The sequence below is a fragment of the Triplophysa rosa genome, linkage group LG14 (genome assembly GCF_024868665.1).
Source record: "Triplophysa rosa linkage group LG14, Trosa_1v2, whole genome shotgun sequence".
In the NCBI taxonomy this organism is placed as follows: Eukaryota; Metazoa; Chordata; class Actinopteri; order Cypriniformes; family Nemacheilidae; genus Triplophysa; species Triplophysa rosa.
In genome coordinates, this window is record NC_079903.1 from 4,104,149 (window position 1) to 4,123,668 (window position 19,520).

A 19,520-nucleotide genomic window follows, 5' to 3' on the forward strand; every position below is an offset into this window, starting at 1 on the left:
ATGAGCTTTGTAAAAAATCTGCGCGTTTGAGAGGTGGGGCAAAGAGGAGCTACAAACATGCACATACAGCATTTTGAACCTTAAATTGTGTATACACATTGCATTACATTTAAAACAAACGATAATATTAGTTTAAGCCATGTCATATGACCCCTTTTGTCACGATTCTCGTGGCTGAAGAACCCAAATGCAGGCAGGCAGTAAGGGGTTAACAAAATATATTTATTTTACACAAAAACACGCAAAACAAAAACCCACAGTGGGGAACAAAACACGATAATAAATGGAGGAACAAAACAGACACAAACTCACTAACCTAAAATACAAAGACTAAGGACCACACTGGAAAAACTACAATAAACTAACAGACACTAAACTCACGGAACAAGAACACACAGCACTAGGCACGGAATCAAGATGAACAGGCATGAATACAATCCACGGTACAATCCACAAGCACAGGACAAAGAAACAAGAGGGTATATATATAGGTAAGACAAACGAGGGATAACGACACGGGGGCAGGTGTGGGTAATCAAACACTCAGGGAAAGATAACAAGGAAACGAGAGGAGCGGGACCAATGACGAGACACTGGAGAGAACGCATATTATTGTCAAAAGGACAATAATATGTTTCTCTCCACACATAACCAAAGACTTTGTCATGGCTCTGCTACAGGACCAAGAAAAACATGACTAAATGAAGCAAAGCCATGACACCCTTTAATAGTAAATCATTTACTATATTCAACACCACATTGTGAGTGATGATGTGTTTGATATATGGCAATTATATAAATGATGGACAATACATAAACATTAATATTGACGTACTAAATAAGATCCCGAATGAAGAGTAACGTTCTGCGTTTACTTTACATCTAGATGTAAACGCATATGTGTACATTTCTGGCATTTATGTAAAGTGAGCCCCTAGCCCCCTACATTGAAAAAATACAAAGAATGTATGAAATGAAGACGTAAAACATTTTAAACAGCAGCATGTGAAAGAGAGAAAAAAACAGTGTGTGTGTGTGTGTGTGTTGTACACAGATGAAGGCAGTCATTTTTTTGATGGTGTGTTGCAGCCGATGTGTGTATGTTTTCCTCCAGTAACGTCTCCCTTTACTCTGAAACTCTGGCATGAGCTTTGAAATTATGTGAAAGCGTTTCTCTCTCAACTCTTAAAATTTATTTTTGATGATCATGCCGCTAGAAACTGGACATGAAACACTTACATGGCTGTCATGACTGTGACAAAAACACTTGAGGGTGACACTCAGTATTTGTTGAGAATGAAAAGTAAAATCATTCAGATTAGTAAAAAAACTACTGTAAAACTGCTCATGAATAATAATGAAATCACAAAATATCTGCTGCACATGTAAATGATTAACTATAAAAATACTCACATGAACAAGAAGTTACTGATTAGACATACAACACAACACAGAGTAATATCCAATCATTCATGACAAAAATAATGTCTTGTAGATAAAGGCGCTCCATGAATAATTCAAACGGATGATTAGTTCCACAGACTGCAGAAAATTAATTTCACAAGAACACAAAACTTTTCTTGATTACACCAAGGTTATAGACGCTGTAGATAAAAATTATAAAAGATGCTACTGCGATGATACTTGTGCAGTTTGTTCTTCAGCATGTTTCATCTGATGAGTCTGAAAACGTTTTAAATGAGCAAATCTCTCGCCGCAGATGGCGCAGTGGTAAGGTTTTTCTCCAGTGTGAACTCTCTCATGGGATTTCAGATCACCTGGTCGAGCAAACGTCTTGTCACAATGAGAGCATTTGTGAGGTTTTTCTCCAGTGTGAACTCTCTCATGGGGTTTCAGATCACCTGGTCGAGCAAACATCTTGTCGCAATGAAAACATTTGTACGGTTTTTCTCCTGTATGAATTCTCTGATGCATTAGTAAATTAACCTGTTGAGGGAAACTCTTCTTACAAACACTGCACTGATAAGGTTTTTCTCCAGTGTGAACTCTCTCATGAGCTCTGAAATTAGATCGTCCAGAAAAGCTCTTTCCGCAGATGGAGCAGTGGTAAGGTTTCTCTCCTGTATGAACTCTCTCATGGATTCTCAGGACATCTCGTCGAGCAAATGTCTTGTCACACTGAGAGCATTGGTAAAGTCTTTCTTCTGAATGAATTCTCTGGTGTTTTGTTAAACTGTTTTGTCGGCTAAAACTATGCCCACAAAGGCTGCACTCATAAGGTTTTTCTCCAGTGTGAGATCTCACATGAAAGTTGTAAGAAGATGGATCAGAAAAGCTCTTTCCACAGTCAGAGCAGAGGTAAGGTTTNCCAATGACGAGACACTGGAGAGAACGCATATTATTGTCAAAAGGACAATAATATGTTTCTCTCCACACATAACCAAAGACTTTGTCATGGCTCTGCTACAGGACCAAGAAAAACATGACTAAATGAAGCAAAGCCATGACACCCTTTAATAGTAAATCATTTACTATATTCAACACCACATTGTGAGTGATGATGTGTTTGATATATGGCAATTATATAAATGATGGACAATACATAAACATTAATATTGACGTACTAAATAAGATCCCGAATGAAGAGTAACGTTCTGCGTTTACTTTACATCTAGATGTAAACGCATATGTGTACATTTCTGGCATTTATGTAAAGTGAGCCCCTAGCCCCCTACATTGAAAAAATACAAAGAATGTATGAAATGAAGACGTAAAACATTTTAAACAGCAGCATGTGAAAGAGAGAAAAAAACAGTGTGTGTGTGTGTGTGTGTTGTACACAGATGAAGGCAGTCATTTTTTTGATGGTGTGTTGCAGCCGATGTGTGTATGTTTTCCTCCAGTAACGTCTCCCTTTACTCTGAAACTCTGGCATGAGCTTTGAAATTATGTGAAAGCGTTTCTCTCTCAACTCTTAAAATTTATTTTTGATGATCATGCCGCTAGAAACTGGACATGAAACACTTACATGGCTGTCATGACTGTGACAAAAACACTTGAGGGTGACACTCAGTATTTGTTGAGAATGAAAAGTAAAATCATTCAGATTAGTAAAAAAACTACTGTAAAACTGCTCATGAATAATAATGAAATCACAAAATATCTGCTGCACATGTAAATGATTAACTATAAAAATACTCACATGAACAAGAAGTTACTGATTAGACATACAACACAACACAGAGTAATATCCAATCATTCATGACAAAAATAATGTCTTGTAGATAAAGGCGCTCCATGAATAATTCAAACGGATGATTAGTTCCACAGACTGCAGAAAATTAATTTCACAAGAACACAAAACTTTTCTTGATTACACCAAGGTTATAGACGCTGTAGATAAAAATTATAAAAGATGCTACTGCGATGATACTTGTGCAGTTTGTTCTTCAGCATGTTTCATCTGATGAGTCTGAAAACGTTTTAAATGAGCAAATCTCTCGCCGCAGATGGCGCAGTGGTAAGGTTTTTCTCCAGTGTGAACTCTCTCATGGGATTTCAGATCACCTGGTCGAGCAAACGTCTTGTCACAATGAGAGCATTTGTGAGGTTTTTCTCCAGTGTGAACTCTCTCATGGGGTTTCAGATCACCTGGTCGAGCAAACATCTTGTCGCAATGAAAACATTTGTACGGTTTTTCTCCTGTATGAATTCTCTGATGCATTAGTAAATTAACCTGTTGAGGGAAACTCTTCTTACAAACACTGCACTGATAAGGTTTTTCTCCAGTGTGAACTCTCTCATGAGCTCTGAAATTAGATCGTCCAGAAAAGCTCTTTCCGCAGATGGAGCAGTGGTAAGGTTTCTCTCCTGTATGAACTCTCTCATGGATTCTCAGGACATCTCGTCGAGCAAATGTCTTGTCACACTGAGAGCATTGGTAAAGTCTTTCTTCTGAATGAATTCTCTGGTGTTTTGTTAAACTGTTTTGTCGGCTAAAACTATGCCCACAAAGGCTGCACTCATAAGGTTTTTCTCCAGTGTGAGATCTCACATGAAAGTTGTAAGAAGATGGATCAGAAAAGCTCTTTCCACAGTCAGAGCAGAGGTAAGGTTTCACTCCAGTGTGAATTCTCTCATGGCGTTTCATATTCATTTTACAGTTAAAACGTTTCTCACAGTGTGAACACTGATAGAGTTTCTCCCCAGTGTGTATTGTTTGGTGTGTTTTTAGAATGTTTAACCGCATAAAGGTTTTTCCACATTCCCTGCACTGATACGGTCCATCACCTGTGTGTGAACGCATGTGTCTGTTTAGATGACTTTTGCGCTTGAATCTCTTCTCACAGTGAGGACACTTGTGGGGTTTTTCCCCCATGTGAATTCTCTGATGAGCATCAAGATTTCCTTTGGTGTTGAAATATACGGCACATTCACTGCAGTAAAAATACTTTTCACCACTGTGTGTCAGTCGCTGCTTTGGTGTAGAGGCTGTTTCTCCATCCCAACACGAATCACTGCTCTCATCTGAAAGAAACAGACAATACCAAACAGTAAACATAAGAGAGCAAATTTAGTTTCTGTATAATTGTCTATATTTACACAGCAGCGGAATACACCCGTCAGTGCTTTTTAATGTGTTATATATGATCACATTCATACAGAGAGAGAAAAAGAGTGACTTCTTACAACCACAATAAATACCTAAAATACACAATCAAATATAATTAGCTGCTTAATGTTAGCAGCTAACTTCAGTTGTTAGCAGCTAATTCCAGTTGTTTCTTTGTAGTAGCACCACTGACTTTTCCAGTCTTTTGTTGCCCCGTCCCAACTTTTTTGAGAGACATTTAGATTTACATTAAGTCATTAATTAGCACACGCTTTAAGCCAATTTCCTCAATTTAATCATTCGATACGTTTTCTATGTTCTGTTGCGAATAACATCTGGGTATTTAGCTACAAGTTACACAGTGTCCCAACTTCTGAAAACAGGGTTTGTAATTCACTGTCCAAATCAAATCACAAGTGCTGTATGAGCAGCTAAAAGATCACATCTGAAACTACAGTGAAACTTTCTCATACTTGTAAAAAGACAACAGAGGAAACAAACCTGAAAGAATAAAACCTTCATCATCATCATGATGATTCTCATTCTCTTCTTCAATCTGTTCTTCACCTGACGTGCTTTTTGATTTTGTCTTTAATTTGACTGAAGGAACAAAATCATCATGCTTCTCATCTTCATCAGTTTGTTCTTCTTCAGACGTGAGTTCTGCTTTTCTCTCCATTAGTTTCCTGCAGTCCATCAGTTTGACAGAACACATCTTCAGTTGTACGTTGTGCAGGATCTGCTGTTCTCCAGCGTTACAGACAGAATCCAGAGACTCCGTGGAAGTTAGATCAGTAGATTCATCCTGATTCAAGGTGTGATTACTGTCACACACAGGGTCCTGAGCGTCTGTGCGGTTTGTGTTAGTAACGTTGTAAGAAAGTAAGGTGAAGCTGAGCTCTGAGTCCTGCGTGTGTCTGGAGCACATCTCATCCACATGTGACGCCGTCAACTTAACACAAACAACACTCTGTTTACACTCATGAAAACACTAAAGAGAGAAAATAAATTGATGTAAATACGCAGCGCTCAATGTTCGACTTTCTTTCTTTTAGTGGGGTTTATCGGCAGTCTAAGAGCCACAGAGCGCCTCCTGCTGGACTGGAGACACAAGACACAACACTATTTCACGCAGTCTGCTGATTGATCTCAACACGCTCTTAATTTATCGTTTACTTGGTTTGAGATTGGAAAGTAGAAAATCTTAAACAATTTGACTAGAGAACATTTTCATTTCATTTAGTGTGCTAGCAATTATCCTCCATAAGCAATAGCAAGGTGTGTGTGTGTTGTGTGTATGCCAGTTTCCAATATCGCAAAACTTCAGTGAAAGTGAAATATCAAAGTCACGTTGAAGTAAAAATTCAATGCCACCAAGTTTTCTAAATAATGATGCTGGAATTGCAAACCAAATGTTTAAGGCAATTATGTTTAAACCACCCAGATCATTAGATTTATTTTTCTTAATAAATTGAGTCTTGTCCAAAAGAATTATTTATTAATTAAGGGACATATGAAGGGGGTCATGTAGTTGGATGTATGACCCCTGACAGAAACTCTACTTTAGATAACAATACTCTACCCAAAATAGAAAGGTCTCTTTGTAACCAATTGTTTAGAATTGTTTTGGCCTTTTTAAATTTTTCTAGGAAGTTAAGGTCCATGCATCTCTCTACATTTCTCGTAATTAAAATATCTAAATATCTTATGGAGATTTTAACGGGGATGTTACAGATTGACATATGATCACAAGTATGAATGGGCATTAGCTCACATTTAGACATATTTAAATAGAGACCAGATACTTTAGAAAATAAATCAACTAAAGAAATAGCAAAAGAGATTTGTTCTGCATTCAGTAAAAAAAGAGTGGTATATCACCTGCTACCTGACTAATATCAATAGTTTTGTTGAACTCTTTCAACTTATTAACACTTGAATCCTGATTGTTTAAGCGAGCCAACAGATCTCTTGCAATAATAAACAAAAAAGGGGAGAGTGGTCTAACACCACGGCCAATCAAAAACCTTTTAGATGTACCAAATGGAAGAGATACTGAACTATTATTAAGGAGGTAATCACCACGTCCCAACGGGCTCTCACTAAATCCTTGGTGTTTCGAGTCACATCCGTGGACGTAGCTTGTTGGTTTTGACTAAATCCTTGCTGTTTCGAGTCTTACAAAACCCCAACCTAACACAAACCATCTAAAATCAAGCGTAGCGTTAGTTCTGGCAGGTCACGTGAGTCTAGCTTGCATCAAACGATCACATCAGATGAAGCTAATCAACGTTAACCAATAGTCATACAACACATACTAGACTGAGTCCTATTTAAGATGCTTTTATTTGCTCCTTATAAGCTGCTTAATCGTGCTGCACTCAAAACCCACCTCCATCCCCATCTCCTCCATGCCTGCATCTGTTGATGTGGTAAAAGTCGATCTTGAAGTTCAAAAAATCTCTCAGACAAAGAAGGTTCAGGTGTCAAGGAGTTAACTTTATTTGATCAGGCCAAACAAAGTGAGATGTCCCAAGTCATCTGAAAACCAAGTGTTTTCCAGCCTACAGTTATAGTGAAACTTAGGAAAGGAGGTTCTTTCCTAAACCAATCAGGTAAATTCCCTTTATCTTTTATTTTTATTATCCAATCATTCTTGTCTGCCACTATTATCTTCTAGGCAACAAGGTTTGTATCTAATGGTGGAATATCGACCTTTACTTGTTTTTTAAAAATGAATTTTCCTGTTGGTACCAGTTTTCGGGCCACAAAGTGAACAACATCAGAATCAGAATCAGAATCAGAAGAGCTTTATTGCCAAGTGTGCTTGCACACACAAGGAATTTTCTTTGGTGTTGGAAGCTTCTAGTACAGACATTCAACACAATGACAATACAATATAATACGATTTACAGTCTAAAAGATTCTAAATTGTGCATATATAAAATAAAGACTATTTTACAGAAAATGGGGGATAATAACATATAAGAGACATTGTACAGGGTAGTATATAGTAGAATATACATATTAACAGATTGTATGTACACTTGTGCAAATGGATAATGTAGTAAGTAGAGGTAGTGTTATATACATGTATACATAAGATGTAGATATAATAAGGCACTATAGTGCACACTATAGGAGTAGTGGAAGTGGAATATTGCTCTTAAGGAGCAGTTATCTGTTTAGGAGGGAGATTGCCTGGGGGAAGAAGCTGCTTCTGTGTCTGGAAGTCCTGGTGTTCGGTGCTCTAAAGCGCCGGCCAGAGGGCAGCAGATCAAAGAGTTTGTGTGCTGGGTGTGTGGAGTCAATGATGATTTTTCTTGCCCTGTTTTTCACTCTGGAATCGTACAGGTCCTGAAGTGTGGGCAGAGGAGCACCAATAATTTTCTCAGCACTACGAACTGTCCGTTGTAGTCTTCGTAGGTCTGATTTGGTGGCCGAGCCATACCAAACAGTAATTGAAGTGCACAGAACAGATTCGATGACCACTGAGTAGAACTGGGTCAGTAGCTCCTGTGGTAGGTTGAACTTCCTCAATTGACGGAGGAAGTATAACCTCTGCTGGGCCTTCTTTACAATGGAGTCTATGTGGGACTCCCACTTCAGGTCCTGAGAGATGGTGGAGCCCAGGAACCTGAATGACTCCACAGTATCCACAGTGCTGTCCAGGATGGTGAGGGGAGGAAGTGATGGAGGGTTCCTTCTGAAATCCACTATCATCTCCACTGTCTTGAATGCATTCAGCTCTAGGTTGTTTTGACTACACCAGGCAGCCAGCTGAGCAACCTCCTTTCTGTAGGCAGATTCATCACCGTCTTGAATAAGGCCAATGACTGTGGTGTCATCTGCAAACTTCAGGAGTTTGACAGAAGGGTCTGTAGAGGTGCATTCGTTTGTGTAGAGTGAATATAGCAGTGGAGAAAGAACACATCCTTGAGGAGCTCCGGTGCTGATGGTACATGTGCTGGATTTAAATTTTCCCAACCTCACTAGCTGCTGCCTGTTCGACAGGAAGTTAATAATCCACTGACAGGTAGAGGTTGGCACAGAGAGCTGGGTAAGCTTGGGCAGGAGGAGGTCTGGGATTATGGTGTTGAAGGCCGAGCTGAAGTCTACAAACAGGATCCTGACGTAAGTCCCTGGTCTGTCTAGGTGTTGTAGGATGTAATGCAGTCCCATGTTTACTGCATCGTCCACAGACCTGTTTGCTCGGTAAGCAAACTGGAGGGGATCAAGAAGTGGTCTGGTGATGTCCTTCAGGTGGGCCAGTACAAGTCTCTCAAATGACTTCATGACCACAGATGTTAAAGCAACAGGCCTGTAGTCATTAAGTCCAGATATTTTGGGTTTCTTCTGTACAGGGATGATGGTGGAGCGTTTGAAGCATGAAGGGACTTCACACTGCTCCAAAGATCTGTTAAAAATATTAGTGAAGATGGGCGACAGCTGCTCCGCACAGACTTTCAGGCAGGAGGGTGAGACATTGTCTGGGCCTGGTGCTTTTCTGATCTTTTGTTTGCGGAAAAGCTGGCAAACATCCTCTTCGCAGATCTTAAGTGCAGGTTGAATGTCAAGAGGAGGTGTTAATGGTATAGCAGAGATAGGGTCAGGGCGGGTGTGAAGGGTGAGACTCTGCATTTCAAAACGACAATAGAAGTCGTTCAGGTCGTCAGCCAGTCGTTGATTACCCATAGACTGAGGGGATGATGGCTTGTAGTTGGTAATGTCTTTCAGGCCTTTCCACACCGATGCAGGGTCGTTGGCTGAAAACTGGTTCTTCAGCTTTTCAGAGTAGCTTCTCTTAGCTGCTCTTATCTCCTTTGTCAGTGTGTTTTTGGCCTGATTATACAAGACTTTGTCCCCACTTCTGTAAGCATCTTCTTTGGCCTGACGAAGCTGTCTCAGTTTCATTGTAAACCATGGTTTGTCATTGTTGTATGTTAAGCGAGTCCTGGTGGGAATACACATGTCCTCACAGAAGCTGATGTAGGATGTCACTGTGTCAGTTAACTCATCCAGATCAGTGGCTGCAGCTTCAAAGACACTCCAATCCGTGCAGTCGAAACAGGCTTGTAAGGCCCGCTCTGTTTCGCTGCTCCATCTCTTTGCTGTTCTTGCTACAGGCTTGGCAGATTTAAGCTTCTGTCTGTAGGTCGGAAGAAGATGAACCAGGCAATGATCAGAGAGACCCAGAGCTGCTCTGGGAACAGAGTGGTATGCATCCCGTATTGTGGTGTAACAGTGATCCAGAATGTTGCTGTCTCTGGTGGGGCATGTGATATGCTGCCTGTATTTTGGCAGCTCACGGGAGAGGTTTGCTCTGTTAAAGTCCCCAATAATAATAATAAGAGAATCCGGGTGTTGCTGCTCCGTGTCAGTGATGTAATCCGCCAGCTGTTGCAGCGCCGCGCTCGCACAAGCATGTGGAGGAATGTAAACATTCACGAGAATAAATGAGGAAAACTCGCGTGGCGAATAAAAAGGTTTGCAGTTGATAGAGAACGCTTCTAAGTACGAAAAGCACATCTTCTTCAGTGTTGTTATATCTCTGCACCAACCTTCGTTTATATAAAAACATAATCCACCACCACGTGTCTTCCCTGTTGACTCGGCAATGCGATCCGCTCTGAACAGCTGAAAACCCGGCAGATGTAACGCGCTGTCCGGTATGGTGTCATTGAGCCATGTTTCTGTGAAACACAGCGCAGCGGAGTTGGAAAAATCTTTGTTTGTCCTGGTGAGTAAGAGTATTTCGTCCGTTTTGTTGGTAAGGGAGCGGACATTCGCCAGGTGTATACTCGGCAGCGGGGTCCTAAATCCGCGTCGTCGGAGTCTGACGAGCGCACCCGCTCGCTTTCCCCGCTTGCGTCTTTTAGAGCGTTTGTACAGAGCTGCCGCTCCTCCGAGTAAAATGTCCAGTAAGACGTCTGAATTTTCAAAATTAGGGAAAAGATTGATAGAAGGGCATTGCTTAATGTTAAGCAATTCGTCCCTGGTAAAAGTGATTAAAGAAGAGGAGAACATGTTCGACCTTCTGAACTTCTGAACTTTATCTAGCCACAAAGTGAACAACATGTTCGACCTTCTGAACTTTATCCAGGTCAGGCATCAAACAGATCTCAAAGACATCAATATGTTCGACTTTCTGAACTTCATCTAGGTCAGGCGTCAAACAGATCTCAAAGACATCACTGAATTTTATATTGCTGAAATCTGTTCTATACTTGGTTATAATGATTAAAATATACTTATATGTTCAAACATCACTCAAACAATGCTTAAGTATACTGATTATGTCATTAAATCATTAAATCATCTTCATATATTCAAGTAACACTCAATCATTGGTCTGATTATTAACACATCTCCTTAATATCATTCCTATGAATACTTCTTATAAGTGGGGTGTACAACAGAGCCCAAAAATGCAATTGCATCAAAAAATGATCAGAATTATGCACAATACTGTCAGATCATTTAATTGAATCCTGTTACGCATCATGAACAGTTCTGGTTCCCCAGGTGGTGGGACATGCTGCTGCGGTCCCGCTCTGTCCATGTAAGGCTGCATGCAAGGCTGCATGGACGGGCGGAGAGTTTGCCCAGAACAGTTTCATTCCGCCAACATTAAATATATGCTATTGTTAAATATTTGACGACAGTGGTCCTGAGAGAACTACCTATGCTCCTTAAACTTGCCAAAAAACACGGGCGCGTGATGACATCAGACTCAAAACACCAAGGATTTAGTGAGAGTATGGTGGTTTTTCTATTATAGTATTGAGTTTCTTATATGAAATAATACATTTAAGTTAGTTATAGGGTTCATGCACATCTCTGATACAGCAAAGACAAAGGTCAAGGGTCAAAGGTTATGAGCCCAGGATGAGCACCAAGCAGCACCATTAGACATCTGTTTAACATTACAAACACACAGACACTTTGAAGAGACATACAGCAAAAACACTTTGCAGATATTAGTTAGTTCAAGCATAGTTCAAGTAAATGCTTTACAACACAAAAGTAGACAGTAGTCTGTGCATTACTATATTTTTCTTTTGCACAAAAAAATAAACAAACAATAACACAGAAGTAAAAGGCCGGCAGCCACCTCACGGTCGACTGCCAGCCACACAAACATAAATACAACTTAACATTTCCGGGCCCGGTCCTCTCTCCTCGGCAGTCCTGCCGCTCGTCCTCTTATGCTCCTGAGCTCCCCTGTGAGGCATGCGGGTACTGGTGCGTGTACAGCTGATACTCCTTATCACTCACGCCACCGGCCCCGCCTTCCTGCCCCACGGCTCTCGTCCCGCCTTCCTCGCTACAGTCATGAACACAGATGTTTTTCAATATTAACTTGTTTTGGACAGTAGTCTGTGCATCAGTATATTTTTCTTTTGCACAAAGTCACGAACATTTTGGGTCACACAGTATCCATTCAACCAAGAGTTCAGCGTAATAAAAACTATGTTAAGCAAGGAAGGGTTTAGTAAATGACAATAATGATATACATTTGTCTGCTAGTATATTTTTCTTTTAAGAACTTCTTGCCTGCTAGTATATTTTTCTTTTAAGAACTTCCTAAAAGGTCTTGCCACGGTTAAATCTTAGCATAGTAAAACTGACATAACTGTAGCAGGTCACGACCTGAGTAGGATATAAGGGCAGCAACTCATAAGGGGGATAAGGTAATAAAAAAGTGATATCATGTGAAACCTGATTGGTAGAAGGTGATGTCAGGTGAAGCATGATTGGTTAACACTGTGAAAAACAACTTGAAGTTACTGTATAAAAGAGTCAGATATGTATTCTTTGGACATCTTCAGATGAACTCTATGGGGCGGTTTCCCGGACAGGGTTTAAGACTAGTTCCAGACTAACTGAAATGTTAGAGGTGTCTTTATCGAAAACAACTTACACTGACATATCTTAAAATATATCAGCACGGTTGTTTTGTCTCGAGATGCACACCAGTAATGTTTTTTGTAAGGTATGTTTTTTTAAAACAATTTAAATATCCTAATTTGACTAAGGCCTAGTCCTGGTTTAAACTAATCCATGTCCGGGAAACCACCCCTATTTGTCTCACTTTGCTTGCTCGAGCAAATAAAGATTGAAACTCTTGAAACCTGGCTCCCTGGTCTTCATGAATTCTTTCTACATTGGATGATCGATTTTGCCACAACAAGAGCCTGTCCCAACGCCCAAAGTCCCGACGTCACAACGAATATGGGAATCACAGTTACGTCACTGGAACGTTGTTTTGTACGTGGCTGGAACATGGAATATGATCCGTCCACACAACGTAACTGTGTTAACTTGGTTTTGCTGATAGTAAATATATACAATTTGCCCCAAACTAGAGTCCACCCAGTGAATCCACAACTGAAATGTTTATTGATTGATAACGGGCATTTACTTCAGGAATGGAAAACTTTACATTTTAATAGGAAAAGTAAATTACTATATTCAACACCTATTTTTTACACTCCTCGTGTACTAAACTGCATTTTTTTTGCCTGCTGGGGGTACGCTATTACGTCGTGTGCAGAGTGATGTTAACATTAAGCTAGCTGATGGTGAGAGAAAATAGCACTATCAAAGAGTCTAAAGAGGAAAGTTGACAGCGAAAATAGGGCCCACCATGGAGAACCAAACTAGCTCCTCACGATTGTTTCCCAAAAACATAATAACTTTGTCGCAAATCTGTCGTTTGAACCACGTTGGTTCAACAACATAGTTGATGACTTCACATAGGTGGTGGCATAATACCGTCTTCTAATTAATCCGTTTAGATCAATTTAATGTCATATTATTGCTGTAAATTGTACACTGCATGTGAAAACTATTTTTGTTATCGTATTTTTGCTCTCTATTGTTTTATTCCACGATATTGAACTCATTCATAAGTTTCCTCCTACATAACTCTGCCCAGGGATTCCCCAGAGTCCTAGAGCAAGTAGGCCCAGTTGCACTTAAAAAAAACGCTTCTATTTTCTTGCCAAATAAAGATTTAAAAACTAAATTTGTATATTTAGAATGATGGATATAGAATGCACTGCATGTAGCTTATTTATCTTGCTCAAAAGCATGATTTATGTAAATGTCATAATTAAAAGGAACTATACCACAGCTCGAGACCTGGGGCCCGTATCAATAAGGAGGTTCAACCAACACAGAGTTAAAATGTGAACTCTGAGTTGTTTAAAACCGAGATGCAAAACTTTGAGTTTTTAGTTTCAGAATAGCTGATTTGAGTTAGTTCTATCAACTCTGGGTAGGCTTACCTTGAGTTAAGCGCTTGCACCACAACTAAGACAAGCCATGATCAATGTTGCTCCGATATTACGATTCACCATGGCACCAAAAAAAAGCAACATGGCGGCATAAAGCGCTTGAGAGCGAGACACACTTTCTCTGCATACAGTGGATTTACTAATGTGCTTTAATGTGTAAATGACTTAAGTTTAAATTGAAAAAAAAGATAAATGTACCAATAAACAAACAAATTAATCAGTAAATGAATGAATAAATGAATGAAACAACAGAAATACATCAGAAATAATAAAAAAATCTTATGTTCTAACTTTTCATCAGTGCTCTAGTGAGACGTGTAATACGTGATGGTGTATAGGGCACTTGTTAATGTGTCAGACTCTTGTGTCAAAGTCAGACTGTTCATCGGTTCGAACTCTGCTCGGAGCAGTTTTGGGTAGGAATGGCTGCACGTCTAAATTAATTGTTTATTACATTTATCCTGTATTTATTCATTTCTTTATTCATGCACTTTATTTACATACTTCATTAAGTAATTTCTTATCCTCCATAGAAAACTACCATTTGTGCTCTGATGTAATACAAGGCTACGATGGCTGATGTTACTGATGTAAGGATGGATGAGATATATTTTGATATATCTAATTCACTGTAAAGAAAAATGGTACAGTTTTAATAAAAATATTCCACTCGGGCCCTAAATTGCTCTCCTGAAATCAAAAAACATCCCTATAAATTAATGCCGCCTCTTCATATACAGGATCCTCTATAAAAGCACATATGACATATTAGTCACTGAGATGGTCTCTGTGTGATCAAAACGCGTGCCATGAATGACTGTATTAATGAAAGAATGAATGAGGTACACCACTTGCGATTTAAAAAGGGGGAGGAGATGGAAAGAAACTCTGGGTTTACCAAAGAAAACCTGCTCCCGACCAGGTTAGGTTCACAGAGTAAGTTGCTTTGGTTACTGACTCTGAGTATAAGTTAGGCCTACCTCTCTTTTAGAAACGGACTTGAGTTACCCCGCTTTCTCGGGTTTGACATACCTCATTCTGAAATGGAAAACCCAGTTTCCCTCATTTCAGGGTTGATATACTTAAGAGTTTTCACTAAACCTCCTTTCTGAAACGGGCCCCTGTAGTTCCAACCACGCAACTTTGCGATACTGCTTGCGATTGATCGCTGGAACAAGGGTTTCGGGAAACACTTGAATCGTTGAACTATGCTGCAACGACATTACTTACGATCATAGTTGACTAACTATGCTTTTGGCAAACGCACCCCTGATTAGTAGGAGTGTAACGATACACTAATTTGCCGATTCAATACTATCCCGATACTTGTGTGACGATTCAATATATTTTGAAATGATTGAGTATTGCGATTATATAACTATTGCAAGTCGATATTACAATTTATTGTGATTTTTGTTTGCCTATTAAAGACTAGGAAAATACTTGATCATACCATTGAAGAGACTGTATATTATGAGTCATATTAACAAAAACAATGCATCACATGTTTCTGAACTTTTATTTCAGGAGCATACACATACACAGTGTATATTTTAAAGTACGTTGAACCATGAAACTTTCAAGGACCAAAACCCTGTTTCCACATTTGGGATTTGAAACGTGAAGGTGCCGAATTAATTTTTGCGTCCTCGCGCCATCTAAAAACGGATACGACGTCATCTAATACAGATAAAAACATATGCTTTACGCCCTCTGTTGGAATAAAAGTGGTAACTCCACCACCTCTTAGGAAAAGTAAAATAAAAAAATTAATTGATTCTGAGATAAACCAATCGATTTTTAAATTGTTTTAAAAAGAATTGCGCTAGTTAGGTGAATCGATTTTTCCCAACACCCCTACTGATTAGTATCTAAAAAACTACTGTAAAACTGCTCATGAATAATAATGACATCACAAAATATCTGCTGCACATGTAAATCATTAACTACAAATACTCACATGAACAAGAAGTTACTGATTAGACATACAACACAACACAGAGAAATTTCCATTCATTTCATTTATGACAAAAATAATGTCTTGTAGATAAAGGCACTCCATGAATGATTTAAACTGATTATTAGTTCCACAGATTGTAGAAAATGAATTTCACAAGAACACAAAACTGTGAGTTTAAACAAAATGATTCCTAGGCTATTGATGCTGTAGTAGATACAAATGATGAAAGATGCTACTGTGATGATCCTTGTGCAGTTTGTTCTTCAGCATGTTTCATCTGATGAGTCTGAAAACGTTTTATATAAGCAAACATCTTGCCACAGATGGCGCAGTGGTAAGGTTTTTCTCCAGTGTGAACTCTCTCATGGGATTTCAGATCACCTGGTCGAGCAAACATCTTGCCACAGACGGCGCAGTGGTAAGGTTTTTCTCCAGTGTGAACTCTCTCATGGGGTTTCAGATCACCTGGTCGAGCAAACATCTTGTCGCAATGAAAACATTTGTAAGGTTTTTCTCCTGTATGAACTCTCTGATGCATTAGTAAATTAACCTGTTGAGGGAAACTCTTCTTACAAACACTGCACTGATAAGGTTTTTCTCCAGTGTGAACTCTCTCATGAACTCTGAAATTAGATCGTCCAGAAAAGCTCTTTCCGCAGATGGAGCAGTGGTAAGGTTTCTCTCCTGTATGAACTCTCTCATGGATTCTCAGGACATCATGTCGAGCAAACGTCTTGTCACACTGAGAGCATTGGTAAAGTCTTTCTCCTGTATGAATTCTCTGGTGTTTTGTTAAACTGCTTGGTCGGCTAAAACTATGCCCACAAAGGCTGCACTCATAAGGTTTTTCTCCAGTGTGAGATCTCACATGATATTTGTAAGTACTATGATCAGAAAAGCTCTTTCCACAGTCAGAGCAGAGGTAAGGTTTCACTCCAGTGTGAATTCTCTCATGGCATACCAAATAAGATTGTTTAAAGAAGCGTTTATCACAGTGTGAACATTGATAGAGTTTTTCCGCAGAGTGTGTTCTTTGGTGTGATTTTAAAGCATCTGACCTCTTAAAGGTTTTTCCACATTCGCTGCACTGAAACGGTCTCTCACCTGTGTGTAAACTGTGCACGTGTCTTGTCAGATGAGTTCTTTGGTTGAATCTTTGCTCACAGTGAGGACACTTCTGTGTTTTGTCCCCTGTGTGAATTCTCTGATGATCATCAAGACCTTGTTTGGATCTGAAACAGTTTCCACATTCATTGCAGTAAAAAGGCTTTTCATCACTGTGTGACCTCATATGATCTTTCAGCTTAGAAGAGGAGAGACAAACTCTTCCACACTGCTGTGCTTGTGCTATCAGTTGCTGTTTTGATGTAGAGGCCGTTTCTCCATCACAACAAGAATCACTTCTCTTATCTGAAACCCCCCCCAAGAGTAATAAACAGTAAACATAAGAGAGTGAATTTAGTTTCCTTGTATCATTTTCTATATTTACACTGAAGCAGAATACAGCTGTCAGTGCCTATAATGTGTTAAATGTGATCATACTCATACAGAGTTAGAAAAAAAGAGTGACATCTTATAACAACAATAAACAGGTAAAATACAAAAGTCAGAATACAGTCTTTTGTTGCACCGTCCGAATTTTTTTGAGACATGTTTAGATTTACATTAAGTCATTTAGCAGACAATTTTATCCAAAGCCATTTCAGATTTACAAAACACACCTGAAAGAATAAAATCTTCATCATCATCATCATCATGATTCTCATTCTCTTCTTCAATCTGTTCTTCACCTGACGTGCTTTTTGATTTTGTCTTTAATTTGACTGAAGGAACAAAATCCTCATGCTTCTCATCTTCATCGGTTTGTTCTTCTTCAGACGTGAGTTCTGCTTTTCTCTCCATTAGTTTCCTGCAGTCCATCAGTTTGACAGAACACATCTTCAGTTGTACGTTGTGCAGGATCTGCTGTTCTCCAGCGTTACAGACAGAATCCAGAGACTCCGTGGAAGTTAGATCAGTAGATTCATCCTGATTCAAGGTGTGATTACTGTCACACACAGGGTCCTGAGCGTTTGTGCTGTTTGTGTTAGTAACGTTGTAAGAAAGTAAGGTGAAGCTGAGCTCTGAGTCCTGCGTGTTTCTGGAGCACATCTCATCCACATGTGATGTAAATGATTATCAACTAAACACAAACAACACTCTCGAAAACACTCAAAGAGAGAAACTCAAAGTGACGTAAACACGCAGCACTCAATGTTTAACTTTCTTTAGTGGGGTTAATCGGCGAACTAAGAGCTGCAGTGCGCCTCCTGCTGGACTGGAGACTTTTCTTTATTTTCTTTTGTTTAATGACGGTTGGCAAACCAGCTTTTGGTGCATATCCGCCACCTACTGGGATGGAGTGTGAAGACCAAGGAGGAGGAAATGGAAAATACTACCAGGCTATCTGGACTGGAGACGCAAGACACTCAACACTATAGTGCATGCATTGACGTCACTTTCCCACGTGAGCATGTCGGGACAGCTCTGGGACACGCTCCCCTGGTTGGCAAAACCATAGGCTTGTTCGACTTCATGCGGCGCCGCAAGAATCTGCAGCCGCCTGACAACAGCAGTGCATTCTGGTTAGACAATTTGTCCGACTTTTATCGGCGCTGCAGCCGCCTTAAGATCACATGTGCCATTAAAGTACCGCGAGAGCAAAACGAGACCAGTCACCTGGGTCAGGCAATGCAGTTGCTCAAAATCGGCTGCGAAAGCCTTGATGACGACACACTTTATTCTCATTGGCCAGAATGTTCACGTGTGTGTGTTGCGTGTTTATTCTGACACACTCGGTTACGATTATACACAAAAATTTGATTTGTGTATCACATTTTATATTTATTGTACTGATCTTAATGCAAAAAAATAGGTATTCCTATCATATTCTCTTAATCCTTGATTAAGAAGTGATATCCCGTGGTCTGCTGTAGGTTCAGGGTCCGGTTGCATAAAGCACCTTAAGTGTAATTTTCCCTTAAGTGTGTCCTTAAGTATACCTTAAGTTTTACTTAAGTTATTCTCCTATTGTCTTTGGTAAAGGAAAATCACCCCTTAAGTTTCATACTTAAGGGAAAAACTTAAGGTGCTTTATGCAACCGGGGCCAGCTCCCTACGGGATGCACGAAGTGTCCGACCTGACGGCCGTCTTTTTACTCCCCCCCCACCTGCAACCGGCTGATCTCGCCAGTCAGTATGCTTGTTCGACTTGATGCGGCGCCGCAAGATCCGACAGGCGGACATCAAAGTACCGCGAGAGCCATTCGAAAAACCATAAAATGTTGGTAAATGGACTCTGAACTCATTCTGAATGAAAATTCATTATTCCTAAATTTCCTGATGTATGGGCAAAAGACAAATTTGATTGAGGAGTTGCAAAAATACGCCACTTAGGATTTCAGAACCCATGCATGTTGCCAAAGGTTGATATATTTTTTTAAAAAGAGCTAAAAATGTTGTAAGAGTTACATAAACGGGGGATTGCAGTTCTGTGCTCATCCCTCACCAAATGAACATTTAAGATGTAAATATTTTTAAACGAAGTATACTGTTCAAATAGTTGTGGTTATTCTTCAATTGTCTTGATTATATTATAGGTGATTCCATTGACTATGATGGTTCCTGAAATGCCTGTCTGCCAAAC

General features: G+C 39.7%; 1 protein-coding gene across 1 annotated transcript; it reads right to left on the reverse strand.

Moving 5' to 3' along the window:
* Positions 1-201: 201 nt before the first annotated feature.
* LOC130565186 (zinc finger protein 658B-like) lies at positions 202-18,099 on the reverse strand. The gene is made up of 7 exons (XM_057351772.1): positions 17,557-18,099; positions 16,072-17,245; positions 6,966-7,017; positions 5,075-5,564; positions 3,384-4,488; positions 2,990-3,002; positions 202-2,343 (listed from the first exon to the last, which is right to left on the reverse strand). Exons 1-7 carry the CDS (start codon positions 17,984-17,986, stop codon positions 1,630-1,632), a joined length of 3,978 nt encoding a protein of 1,325 aa, XP_057207755.1. The 5' UTR covers positions 17,987-18,099; the 3' UTR covers positions 202-1,629.
* Between the last annotated feature and the right edge of the window lie 1,421 nt (positions 18,100-19,520).